The following is a 13,567-nucleotide window of genomic DNA, read 5'->3' on the forward strand; positions in this document are numbered from 1 at the left end:
ACATGTCATAAAATGTAACATTTCATTCATTTTCTGACATTAACCATCTTTGATATTTAGCTTCCTAAAACATACTATATTTCCTTAATTTTCACATGTTAATATATATAATTATTCAATGTAGCAGTTATTAATTTCCCAAGAGCCACTATTAAAATCACTATTATCTCTTTTAACTGATGATATCCTATAACTGAGCAACAGTCTGTAAAAAATATCTGCTTTCTGAATGTGACAATAAAGATTACTGAAGGTTGCCATACTTATGAGATCTACTACAATCTCTGAATAAAGGAATTCTTAAAAAGAACTGATTATCTGTCACTCAAATGCTGCTATATTCAATAATCCAACAGGTATTTCGTTCATACTTTAAAGTTAGGTATAGATAGCTCTGTTTTTCTTTGAGGTCTACTATACATGCTAATAGAAATTACTTGATATTAAGAACTGTAAAACTGATCCCATTTTTCCCACCTACCAGGAGGTTGCCAGAAGGCCCCTCAAAGCCAAATCTAAAGTTTAGTCACAGTAATTTAGTGACTCAATTCATTGGTGCTAAATTTTTACTTCTGTTTCAAAGTTTTTTTATAAAGCTGCCCAATATCTTTTATGAAACAAATTAACAATTAAATAATTATCTTAACAAGAACATTCTGATTTATTGTCACTATAGAAAGAACCATATCCGTAGAGGAAACCAAGTAAAGAAATACATTTTTTGACTCAGGTTTAAACTAATACATTCTCTTTTTCCCAGCTTCTGGAAATAGCTGTTAGTTTTAGCTTTTGTCAAGAAGCCTTATGACTGGAACATAATTTTCTACCTGAAAACTGCTATTTCCAGGTACAAAGAAAAATGCATATACTTTGTGATAGCCGTTTCCTACTCAAAAGTGTTTTCTCCTTACTTCCTAGTTCAGAGCTGCTGTTTCAAATGGCAACACTGCCTGGATAGTAAGTGAAAAGTTTAACAGTACTTTAAACTGCTACTCTGTTGATATGGGCAATTTTCAATGTAACTTTTCCTTAAAAATTACTTCTAAAGGAAACATATACAGAACATTTGAAATATCTGAAATACTGATTTAATATATGATTTAATGAGAATGACACAATACATAGGAAACTAATTTGAACAAATGTTTACTATATTTTGCTATTCTTTTTGTTACTTTTTATAATCACCTCATTTAGTAGCTGAAAATTTGAGCATAAATATTTGAACAGCTCTAAAGAATATATGAACTAAGTAAAAGCCATACTACATATACCTACTACCCTGAATAAATATTTTACTTATAATATCTTGTACTGTTTATAACCTTAAAAAATTACACAAATACTTAACACATTCTGATATATATACGTATATAGATACATAGATATACGTATATCTATGTATCTATATACGTATATATATATATATATACACACACACACAATGCATCTAATTTTAAGTACATAGTTGCCATCATCTTACTTAGCCTGTACATGTTATACACACATATGTGTTTATTATGTAAGTGCACATGCATGTGCACAGACCCCCTCAGTCAATTATTGCTTGGAAATTGAGTTCAAAAGACATTTTCATTTCATATTAAAAAAATAAGTTTCTGAATCTTTATTCATTAATGAAGGAAATGCCAGCACTAGCATAATACACTGATCATAATGCAATTTTAATTATTATTCATTCAAAATAAATTATGACTTCATGTGTCTCATAAGCAAATGCATTTTATTCTACAAGATTTTATATTTCTGACCTTCAGGAAAATTATGAATCTACACTGTGAGCAAATACAGTTAGTTGCTTCTGTACCTGGAGAACCGGACTTGGGTACTTTTATAAGTATGAATAAAACATATCACATAGTAAGAGAAAATTACTTACCTGAAACTTATCCTTTCAGAAGGTACACTGGGAAAATGGATTCTTTGAGCCCCTGTTTCAACTCCAAGTATGAGCTTTCTAGCTTTAAGAGCCATTGACACTGCCCCTAGGGGCAGCACAAGCTTTGGAACTCCCCTAGTGAGTATGTCAGTAGTTTCTTCAGGTGCCTTCCCTCAGTTCTTTTCAAATTCAAAAGATGAGAGGAAAAATAACCCAAGAAAAAAATCCTGTAAAGCAGAAACCTTACTCTTTGAGGGAAGGAGGGTAGCTCATTTGTGAATCCATTCCAGAGCACGCTTTCTGAGAAAAAGAAATACAGGTAAGTAATTTTCCCATCTCCAAAGGTGACTGGTGATTAATGAGTGGATTCACAGAGTGTGGAGAGTAAGCTCCAGGGATGTCTGTTTAACACACAACAATCAACTAATGAGGACAAACAACAATGAATGGTACAAGAACCAACACTACTTTTTTAACTACCTTGAAACAAAAAGTAAAAAATTACAGAATATCTCACTATTAAGCTATGCACTGAACTGCAGAGATAATGACGTTGGAAAGTTACCTATTTATAAAGCCCCCAAAAGACGAGACAGACTTTCAGATGTTAAGTCAAACAAAAATTGCACTGAACATTTACTTATTCACTTTGCTTACAGGTTAGCCCATTTTCAAGTATTTTGAGGTAAGCCTCACAAAAATCTTTGAGAGATTAGGCAGTTCTATAATAAGGCCCCAAACTGAGGACATTTATAAATGAAATGACAATGAAAGAAAAATGTATTTCATAAAGGAAATATTACCTAAGTAACATAAAGTAAGGTAATTTTTTTTTGAGACAGAGTCTTGTTATGTAGCCCAAGGTGGCCTTGAACTTTCAGCAATCTTCCTGCCTCAGCCTCCAGAGTGCTGGGATTACAGGAGTCCACCACCACACCCAGATAACAGTAATCATTTTTGAAAACTAAATGCTATGTTCCTTTCATTCTGAAGTCTTCATTATAATGTAAAAGTATTAGCTCTATCTCAATCCTGCAAAGATCAAAACCCTGAATTTGTGAAACCAGTATACACAAATATTTAAGAATACAAATATAAAGGCTTGGATAAGATATATTTTATTAATTAGCTAACATTCATATCAATTTAAATATTTAGAAAGAAGGACACATGCACCCCCAAGACTAACAGGAAGAAGAATATGCATAATCATTAATATATATTGAATAAATATATATATTTAGAAAAACCTGAATATATATTCAGAAAAACCTGAAAATATATATATTTAGGTAAGTGGCACATATTTATAAAATAATATAAGCCTAAATAAATTCAAAATTGCTAGGACCCCTCAAACTTTATTTATATTTTAACAAAATGTATCACAAACATTTATCAAATTGATGGAATTGATCTGCAAAATCTTCATAAAAGGCAAATCAAACAAAAGCATGACTTCAGTTTTAAAGAATCAACTGCTTTTAGACCCAATTTCACTTTGAGACTCATTAAAATTTAACTGAAAATCATGTCAATAAAAACTGTCAATAATCTAAATTTGGAAATAAATATTTCAGAAAAGAAAAAGCATAAATATTACCAATACATACAGAAGGACATAATAGTTCATCCCTATAATCCCAATACTCTGGGAGGCTGAGGCAAGTTCAAGCCCAGACTGGACAACTCACTGACATACTGTCTCAAAATAAAATATAATATGGCTGAGGATATAACACAGACTAAAGGTCCTGAGTTCAATCTCCAGTACTACCACTCTACCTCACCCCCTAAAAAAGAATGAAAATTTTATTCCTTAGAAAAATTGAAATAGCTCCCAAAAATTCTATTCGATAAACATTTTGGTAAGGCACTAGGTGCTGGTGCACGCCTGTAAGCCCAGCGCTTGGGAGGCTGAGGCAGGAGGATCACTTGAGTTCAAGGCCAGCCTACATGGTGAGTTTAAGGCCACCCTGGACTACATAGTGAGATCCTGTCTCAAAAAAACAAACAAAAAAAGAACTTGGCAAGAATAGCAAATGTCTTTCACTTAAATCCAGTAACTCCTACTAGCAGTAAAGGAGAAATGAGGTAGGATCGTAAGAATGAGATACATCATCCTATGGTACTGAAAAGGCATTTTCATATGACTGATCACAAGATAAAAGGCAGGAAATAAAATGCAAGACTTCATTATGGGGAGCTTAAAGGACAAGACAGAAAAAAGGAGGAATAACAGAATCCAGGTTCCTGTTTCCCTTGCCTTGGTTTAACTCAAAAAGTAAACAGTATTTTAGTCTTAATGTCTCTTTTTAAGTCTAAATAAAATCTAAATAGGGTCTGAAAAGCAAGTATCTATAAAGTAAAAAAAATAAGTCATATGAAAATATAAAAAGACATATAAAAAGTCATCTTAATAGGACACTGGCTACCAAGTAAGGAAAAGTATTTCCAGTTTACATATTAGATCCCAATGGTCTCTACCACTAAGTTTTCACTTTATTTTTGCAAAGCTGGTCCAACTGTAAAGAGAATAACTAGAAACAAAAACTGTAGTCCTTGTCAACTAGTCTAATATAATGCTGCTCAACAAAAACAAACGTTTACTGTATATGTCCGAGTAAAATGTCAAATAATTACATTTTTTTCTTCAAAAATCAGCTACTGGAAATTGCAATGTGTTGAAAGCCTAACTCAACGAGCCTTATAATATCTGTATACGTGAGGAAATAAATCATTCCTGTGAAATTCTTTAGAATTCAATTTATGCTTGCTTTCACATGATAAAAAAGCAACTTTAAAAAACAGGAAAAAAAATCACTAAGTATGTTCTTCATGAGAAGCAACTAAACTTTAGAAGCAGTAATATAGCACACTAACTAATCTAGGATAACAAATACTACTATAGCATACATTTGTGAAACATAAAACTTAATTCCTAAGACAGCTTAACCCATAGCTAGCCAAGGACTCACATTAACTTCAATAAGCACGCAAAACAGAAAATTACCTTACTTTATAAGAATATTTACTATGGTAGAATGAAGCAAGGACACTAGCAATTCTGGAATATTATCCATGTTATATCTCTCACTAACCCCCAGACACTAGCAATTCTGGAATATTATCCATGTTATACCTCTCACTAACCCCCAGACACTAGCAATTCTGGAATATTATCCATGTTATACCTCTCACTAACCCCCAGACACCAGCAAATTTCTGAGAAAGTAATAGCATAGTGGTTTGCATATGAACAAATTTAAACAATTTATGAGTACTATTAGGGATAGTGCCTCTAAAAACTAAATGCTTGTCTTTTTTTTTTTTTTTTTTTTTTTTTCGTTTTTCTCCGGTACCAGGAATAAAAACTAAATGCTTGGAAAAGCTCTATTACTTAATCACCAAATGTAAATATAAATGTTTTGATTTCTAGAGAATTCTCACAGTTACTGTTTATCAAACTTTGATAACTGAGTTCTCTTCTTAACATTATCACCTAAAAACCCTATCTTACAATTTAAATATAAAAATTTTCAAGAAATCAGGCCTAAATAAATTGGCCTAAATGGACTTCTGAAAATCTAGGTAGCATATAACAGAAAATTTATTTTTCTCACTCAACAATTATAGTTACATGGAAGAGTGGACTAAGGTTTGTTTGCTTTAAAGAATATTTCCACAGAAAACAGCAATATTAAAATATCTCCTGATGTTTTATATAGATTTATGTTTGAAGTTGTACATGTTGCCAACCTAGAAAAACAGCCCAGATTCTAAAAAACAGTATCAGGGGAACTAATTATTTAAATCAAGTCATTCATAAGAGCCTTCAAAATGAAAACTAACAGGGCACTTGATTCAAAAATTTTGATTTCCAGCTGGGTGTGGTGGTGCACATCTGTAATCCTATCACTTGGGAGTTGGGAGGCTAAGGCAGAGTTTAAGGCTAAACCATGAGTTTAACGCCAGTCAGAGCTACACAGTGAGTTCAAAACCAGCCTGAACTACATAGTGAGGTCAGGTCTCAAAAAACAAAAACAAAGCCAAATGTATCAATATACCTTGTTACCACCACAAACTTATAGTACTAAGAAAAGTGGACCTCTTTCAGTAATGGTATTAGATAATTTGTTTTTAAGACTATTATTACATTTCTAAATTCCCAAGAAAGAAATTTTTTACCTGGGCCCTCAGATATAATACATTTATATCCATTAAAAAAAAAAATCACCTTCTGTCAAATGCAGTACTACTAACTAGCCAATACAATCAGTTATTTAAAAATCCTGAGAGCTTCTGTGAGAGTTTCACAAGGAAGCTTAAGCTACCTGCACACCCTAAATCTGGGTCTCTCAAACTCTGCATTATTGACATCGTGAGCTAGGCATTTTTTTGACTAGGAAATAGGAGTTTGTTCTGCACATTATACAGTGTTTATTTACCAGCTTCCCTGGACTCTACTCATTTGATACTAATAGCATCACCACCCCTTAAACCCATGGCAGTTTAATGATAAAAATGTTCCCAGTCATTTTCAAATACCCTCTAACTGGAAAATTATCCCTAGTTGAGAAACAGTGCCCCCCCACACACACACACACACACAACATCTGTACCATCATGAAAGATAGTTCTCTTAAACTGAGATCTGAACTTTAAGAAGGTCATTCAGAGAAGAATGCAAAACAAGACCTAACCAAGCCAGATACATGTCGAATCAATCCTGGCAATCGAAGGAAGGAAAATACATGTAAAAAGTCAGGGTTTCCTATATCTTATAGAGGATGTTTCTCTGGGTTCCTAGCATTCTACCTTAAAATTTACAGGTTATGCTTTATATTTTCTTATAATTAAAGTAACAGCTGATGAATGAATAGATATTGGCATCCTTAAACCAGTACATAAATGAGCCAAAGAGATGTCCCAAGAGGAAAGAAATCTATTCTGGGTCAGTAATGGATAAATGAGAGCAAACAGCATCCAAAGAACACGAAAATAAAGTTTACTAAAAGAGGAATCCACAATGTCTCATTTCCTTCATGGTCTACTCACAGTGATACAGTAGCCTTACTCTTTACTCTTATAATTCACAATAATCAAAAAATCACAACAGTCTTTACCATCATAAAGCATTTCCAAGGAAGACCATAGTGCTAATGCAGGTAGCTTTAAGATGAAGGCAACTGTGGGCAAAAAAAATAAGCACCAAAAGAAAGACTAATTACAAAAAAAGGAAAATTTGGAAAAGACTAGCATAGCACACAGAGCTCTTCTACATTCTAAAGAAGAATATTTGTTTTACCCACTAAAACTTCAGAGAATCTACCGTACACACATAGGTGGAATGAGATTCAAAGGTCTTAACTCCCACTAACATTAGTAAAGCAAGGATGCCCTCACAATGTGAATCCAATTATACCAGTCGCCTTTGGAAATGTGTCCATAATCCACTACTATAATCTGACCTTTTATGACCAAAAATCTTTTTTATTCACTGCAGCTAAAAGTAAAACTTTCCAAGGAGAGTGATACAGAACTGAAAATCAGAGCTTAGAATGACACACATATATAATATCTACCATGATATGTTAAAATCTAGAACTTACCCCAATGGCAGAAATCAGAAGAAACCACAAAGAGATTACTAGGATCCGCTAGATATTTACTGAAGAGTTTTCCGAATTCCTGTTCTTTTGACTCACTCAGAGCTCCAACCAGTACAGGAATAATGGTAAACTCATCCTTATGGCTTAAAGAAAACAGGAAAAAGAAAAAGAAAAAAAAAAAAGGTCATTTAAGATGCTTAAGAATAAAAATAGTTTTCCAAATGTATTGACACTGGAAAGTGGAGTATTTATTAATGGTGGTAATGATAAAATACAAAATACTATTGTTGAATTCTTTACATCTACAAATTAAATGTTGAAAGAAGATGATTTAAAGATATGAGGACAGAATACTGAAAGTATCAAATATTCAAGTTACAGAAATATATAAATTACTTCAGGTACACAAGGTTCTTTACAGGTATACTACCATCCTCAAAAATGAAAACCCCCTCAATCTATCCATGAACTCGAGTCTTCTCCACAACCTACCACGTCACAAGCACCAGCCCAATGCTTCTGTGATTTTAAAAGAGCATTAAACTCTTCCTCACCTATTTTAATCATATCTTACTATAAATGCTGCCACTTTTGGCACTTGTTCTACAACCTGCCAAGTAAAACCTACAAAATTTAATCTTGGCTCCCATAAGAGTCATCACCTGCACTTTTATACTTATCTACTCCTCAGAAGCAAGTTAGGCTGAAGTTAAAATTCAACTTTCACTGGCACCCAGAGTAAACAAAGAATTCAAAAAGTACTGATTTGTAGCAGCAAGAAAAGAGACCATGCCCATCCACAATATTTGTGATATATCCATGTCCCTTCAGTTATACCCTCTAGGTTGACAGATTTATGGAAAAGGAAAAAAAAGAATAATTAATAAAGAATATGATACTCTTTGCTTATCTAAAACTTTTAAAACTTATTGTAAGTTTACTTACATAAATTCTACATTATTAATATCCTAAACAATCCTAGATTTAGAATTTTAGAAGAATGAATCTTATTTGTCTGACTTGTTCTGAACAGGGCTTTTTAAAAATTTATAATAAATGTTTTTTAATATGATAATCTGATAACTGATATCAGACAAACAGAATTCATGAAAGAAGTATTTTTTTAATACTAAATTTAAGTAATCCCAAAATAAAGTTTGGCTAAGCTACATAAGACTAAATTCAGGGCACCCACGCACCTCCCCCATAAAAAACCCCCTTACCCTTGTCAACTGCGAAATAAACAACATACAGATCTCCAGTCCCTCTGCAATGCAGGGGCTTCTTGGGCAGAATCTGCATCTATGAAGTAAGAAAAAAAAAAGAAGCTGGCAGAGGAAGCTGCCATGGGATATCTCATTCTCTGACTCTTACTAGTTTGCTAAATAACTGCCTTCAACAAATAGGAACTCTTCATTTAGTTAAAGGTTATTATCAATTAAAAGAAAAGAATTTCTGCTAAAGTAAAAAAATTCAGGAAGACTGTCATAAATTAGTCTAACCTCAAGAACTACCTAAATAAATACACTAAGATTATCAAAGAATCTGCAACTAATTATGATATGGTAGGGAAACAGTTATCTCAAGTGTAAAGAACAAGAAGTGAAAGGAAATGGGCTCAAGAATCATCCCTACCAGACACACACTTCTCAGGTCTAACCTGAGAATACGTACAAACCCTATTATCTGTGCACTAATCATACGTACAAACCCTATTTCATAAAATTGCTATTAAATGAAGAACACTTCACTTAAGGGTGTTTCATCAATAACAGCTGACTTACTCTGAAAACACAACAACTCCACTCTCAACAAGAGCCACCAAAGCTTTTAATTAACCTCAATATGTACTTGCAAATCTGTTTACAGAGAGGTAAGTCTGAAATCAACTCGCTCTATCATCTTATTTTTTAAAAACTCATTCATTCTCTATCCCCACAAGCATGAATTAGAAAAAAAATATTTGGAACTGAAATCTAATATTCATAGGTTTTAAAATCCAAGTTCTGTTCCTAGGGAAATACAAAATTTGCCCTCAGAAAACAAAATATAAAGCTGAATGAAACCACTAAAAACAATTTTTGTATTCTTAATGTAATCAAAGGAAACATTGTAGTCACGTCAAACAATGAACTTCTTGATAAGAATGGTACTAATCTTGCATCTTACCAGGGAACAGCTTCATTAACTACCCTAGCTCTACAAATGTGGAAGTTCTGTCAAAGTGATTAAAAACCAGCAGCCTCACTGCCAAAAGGGGATGGCCTTGGAGTACAGCGGAAGAAACGCACAGCAAGTGGAAAAAAGGAAAATATACAGCTCTTTAAGCCTGAAGCTACTGGAGCAAGACATAAATCTGAAGACTAGGTAGAAATTTAACAGGGAGATCTTGGAAATAGGACAGCCATAGGAGGACTTAATTTCTCTACAAATCCTGAGAAAAGTGCCTAGCCATCCACACAGCTCTGGCTGACAAGAAGGCTGCTCACAGGTACAGGTAGGACCCCAAATGCCCAAGTTCATTACAAAATGCCAGCTAATTGAGAAGCTGAGAGTATGGAGAAGGGAATCTGCAAACCTGAGAGGGAACAAACTCACCACACATCCCTGGGCTGACAGAAAATCTGCCTCCAGCATGGGGGTGTGGTTCAGTGGCGGAACACCTGCCTGGCATTCACCAGCACCACAGAACAGAAACAGAAACAAAGTACTACCTACACTCACACACAGGAGACACGGCACAGCTTAACACAAAAGAAAAGAGGCAAAAAAAAAATAAGCATTAATTGTTCCTTTCAATAAACCAACAGACATCAGCAGTATAATTATCACAGTTATCCTTCTATATACATATATTTTTCCCTTTCTTCTATCTTTCTTTTGTCCTTTTCCTCATCCCAGTTGTTTCTTCCCTTCGGGCAGTTTCTTTCCCTTTCACAATATCTATTGTACCTTTTGGGTTTTATTTACTCTTTCAGGTTCTTACACTAATCTGAGCAACTTCATTGACGATAACAGTATGTATGTAACACAACAATCATTGTTAACTCTCTATCATTTGGTTTTGAAATTCTGTATTGTGTTTATTGTTTTGTTTTTGTCTTTATTTTTTCTCTTTAAAATAAAAAAATATAAAATATAAAATTGTTATAAAACAAAAAAAGAGGCAAACATGAAAATATATGGAACTTTGAATGTGACCCCAAAGCACATAAAATCCACAGCAGAAGGTGTAAGTCTACTGGCTCAAAGTGTTTGTACACAACTTACAACCAATCATTAACTAAGCACTCAACTCTCTGTAATCATAGGTACAAACACAAAAAGGCAAAATAAAAATAAAACTACAAATTTCTAAGTAGCTAAAGGCGGTCAATATGTAGCACATGACCATAATCTCAATACTAAAGAGCCTGAGGCAGAAAGATGGCTATCCCAGGCCAGCCTGGAATACATAGCAAGACACTGCAAGGGGGAAACAAATAAATTCACAGTGCAGAGATACTACGATAGACAGTATACTGTATAAAATGTGCAATTCAACAACAACAAAAACCTATAAGCCAAACAAACAACAAACTGTGACCAATACTAAGAGGCAAAAAAAAAGTAGCTACCACAAGCTCTATCTGAATAAAATTGGATCTTGGATTTAGCAGCCAAAAATTTCCAAGAAAGTTACCATACATATATTCAAAGAACTGAAAGAACTTATGCTTAAAGTAAATATATGATATAACTAAACAAATAGGGACTATTGATTTAAAAATGCAAACTTTCAAGTGGAAATTTCAGAAGTGGAAAAGTAACATTTCTAAATATGAGAGTAAAAGCAGAACTCACCTATTAAAAAATACTCATCCAAATTAAAAATGTTTTTCTTCAGTAAAAAAATAAAAAGATATATCATATGAAGGGAAAGAACTATACTACACAGCTGCGAGAATGGTTAGTCATGAACACTGACAGAAATAGCTATCTGCTGGGGTGCATACAACATGGAACCATCATGCACTGTTCCTAGAATACAAAAGGATGCAGTCATTTTGTGACACTACTAGTTTGAGAAAGAGTTAACATGTAGACACGTATCAGTGATTCCATCCCTAGCTGCCTGCCTTTTCAAGAGAAATACAAATATATGTTGACATAAAGACTTGTACAAGAATATATATAACACTATTCATAAAAGCCAAAAACTGGAAATAATCCAATTGTTCACCAACTGGTAAAGGAGTAAATAAAATGTGGTATAATCATATAATGGAAGAATTATCTGGCAATAAAAACAAATGAATTGATACATACTACAACAAACCCTATTTCCCTGAAAATAAGACCAAATAGGAAAATAAACCTAAGCTGTAATTAATAGCTAGTCATTACTATGCTGACAGCCAGTGCCATAAGATGACACCTCATTATTCTCTTACTCAAGAGCTACTCTGTAGTGGCACGTGAGGCAAGGATAAGCTCATTGGGACTGGCATTTTTGATCTCTAGTTAGGTCTTATATTTGGGGAAACATGGGATGAACCTCAAAAAACATATGGAAAGGACGTAGAGCACAGATTACATTTTATAAGACTCAATTTATATGAAACTACCAGAAAATGCAACTCTAAAGACAAAAAGCAGATCACACCCCAACCTGAAGTTGACAGTGGGTAACAGGGGTTAACATTAAATAGACACCTGTCTTCTTTTTAGGGTAATGAAAATGTTCTAAAACTAGCCTGTGAAAACAGCTGCCCAACTCTACAAATTTACTTAAAAAATCACTGAGTTGAACACTCACTGCTATGGTTTATATCTGGATGTCACTTCAATGCCTCATGCACTCACAGGTGGTACTTTTGGGAAGCTAATGGATCACAGGAACATGACCCCTGAAGAACAGAGTTAAATGTGATGTTGGGTGGGGAAGCGTGGTTGCAGAAGGTGGGTCACCAGAGGCATGGCCTTCCATCCTCCCCAATGTCTATCTGCTTCCTGCATGCCATAAGCTATTTTCTGCTGTGCCATCCTCCCTTGAAGCCAGCTGACTATAGAGCCAAAATAAACCTGTTCTCCTCTAATTTGTGGGTGTCAAATTACTGTAAATCATACCACAGTAATGTTATTAAGAAAGAAAAAGGGAAAAGGAATATTCATTCATCTTTGCCATTTACAAACTATGTCAACTGTTAATAGATTACTATCCTAAGCCTCAATTTTGTCAGATGTAAGAGTCAAATGAATAATACCACAGTTGGCTCTTGTGAGCATTTCAGTAATGAAGAGGAACATTTTATCTCTTCTTTTTCTATCCTACAGCTTAAATTGTAATGCAGAAAATGTATATATCCAAGATATGTAATTGACTAGAGTTGAAATCCCATAACCAATAATGGATCACTCTTTTTAAAAACAAAAATATCGCTTTCACCAGTACACAGCATGACAATACTCAATAAAATTTCTAATTCTAGTGTAAAAGTGCTCTTAAAATGCATTCCAACTGATAAGAAAACAATTTAAGTGATAGTTGTTTTTAATTAGGGGCACAAAAAATAATATAAAACATAATTATGGCATTTTTTGAGTTTTAAATATAATCTCTGTTTTTTTTAAAGTTAATATGTCCATTACAGGAAACGAAAACACAAGAGGCAAAGAACAAAGTCATCTGCAGTCATAAGCAACTCAGTTGGACATCTTCTAGGTCCCATGTGTACACACACAACACGGCATTTTGTGTTACTGAGTTTTTACAGTGTGTGTCATGCTACTTCACATATCAGGAATATTCACCAATTCAAAGTCCCAAAGCTACAATGGCATTTTTTATAAGAATACACTACAACTCAATCTGTTAGAAAAAATTTAATCCTGCCTTTCTTAGGAACAAAAATTTCACTGAAGATAAAACTGGTAACAGGCCTCTAGATAGAAGTATTGGCGTACTTAAAATTACAATACTACATTTCCTTAATGGTCAATTTAAAATGAGAAAAAAGGTAGTTTAGATTAGATTAAATACTTATTCTTCCTCTACTATTAATTTGAATATCTC

At 33.6% G+C, this 13,567-nt stretch overlaps 1 protein-coding gene across 1 annotated transcript in view; it reads right to left on the reverse strand.

The window, feature by feature from the left end:
- Memo1 (mediator of cell motility 1) overlaps positions 1-13,567 on the reverse strand; it is a gene marked incomplete at its 5' end in the record, with an annotated part of 58,973 nt that overhangs the window by 18,291 nt on the left and 27,115 nt on the right. Inside the window, 1 exon segment of the mRNA XM_013517608.1 lies at positions 7,513-7,655. Coding sequence (XP_013373062.1) covers positions 7,513-7,655 — 143 coding nt within the window.

This window comes from Chinchilla lanigera, unplaced genomic scaffold (assembly GCF_000276665.1).
Source record: "Chinchilla lanigera isolate Chin_1 unplaced genomic scaffold, ChiLan1.0 scaffold00040, whole genome shotgun sequence".
Lineage (NCBI taxonomy): Eukaryota > Metazoa > Chordata > Mammalia > Rodentia > Chinchillidae > Chinchilla > Chinchilla lanigera.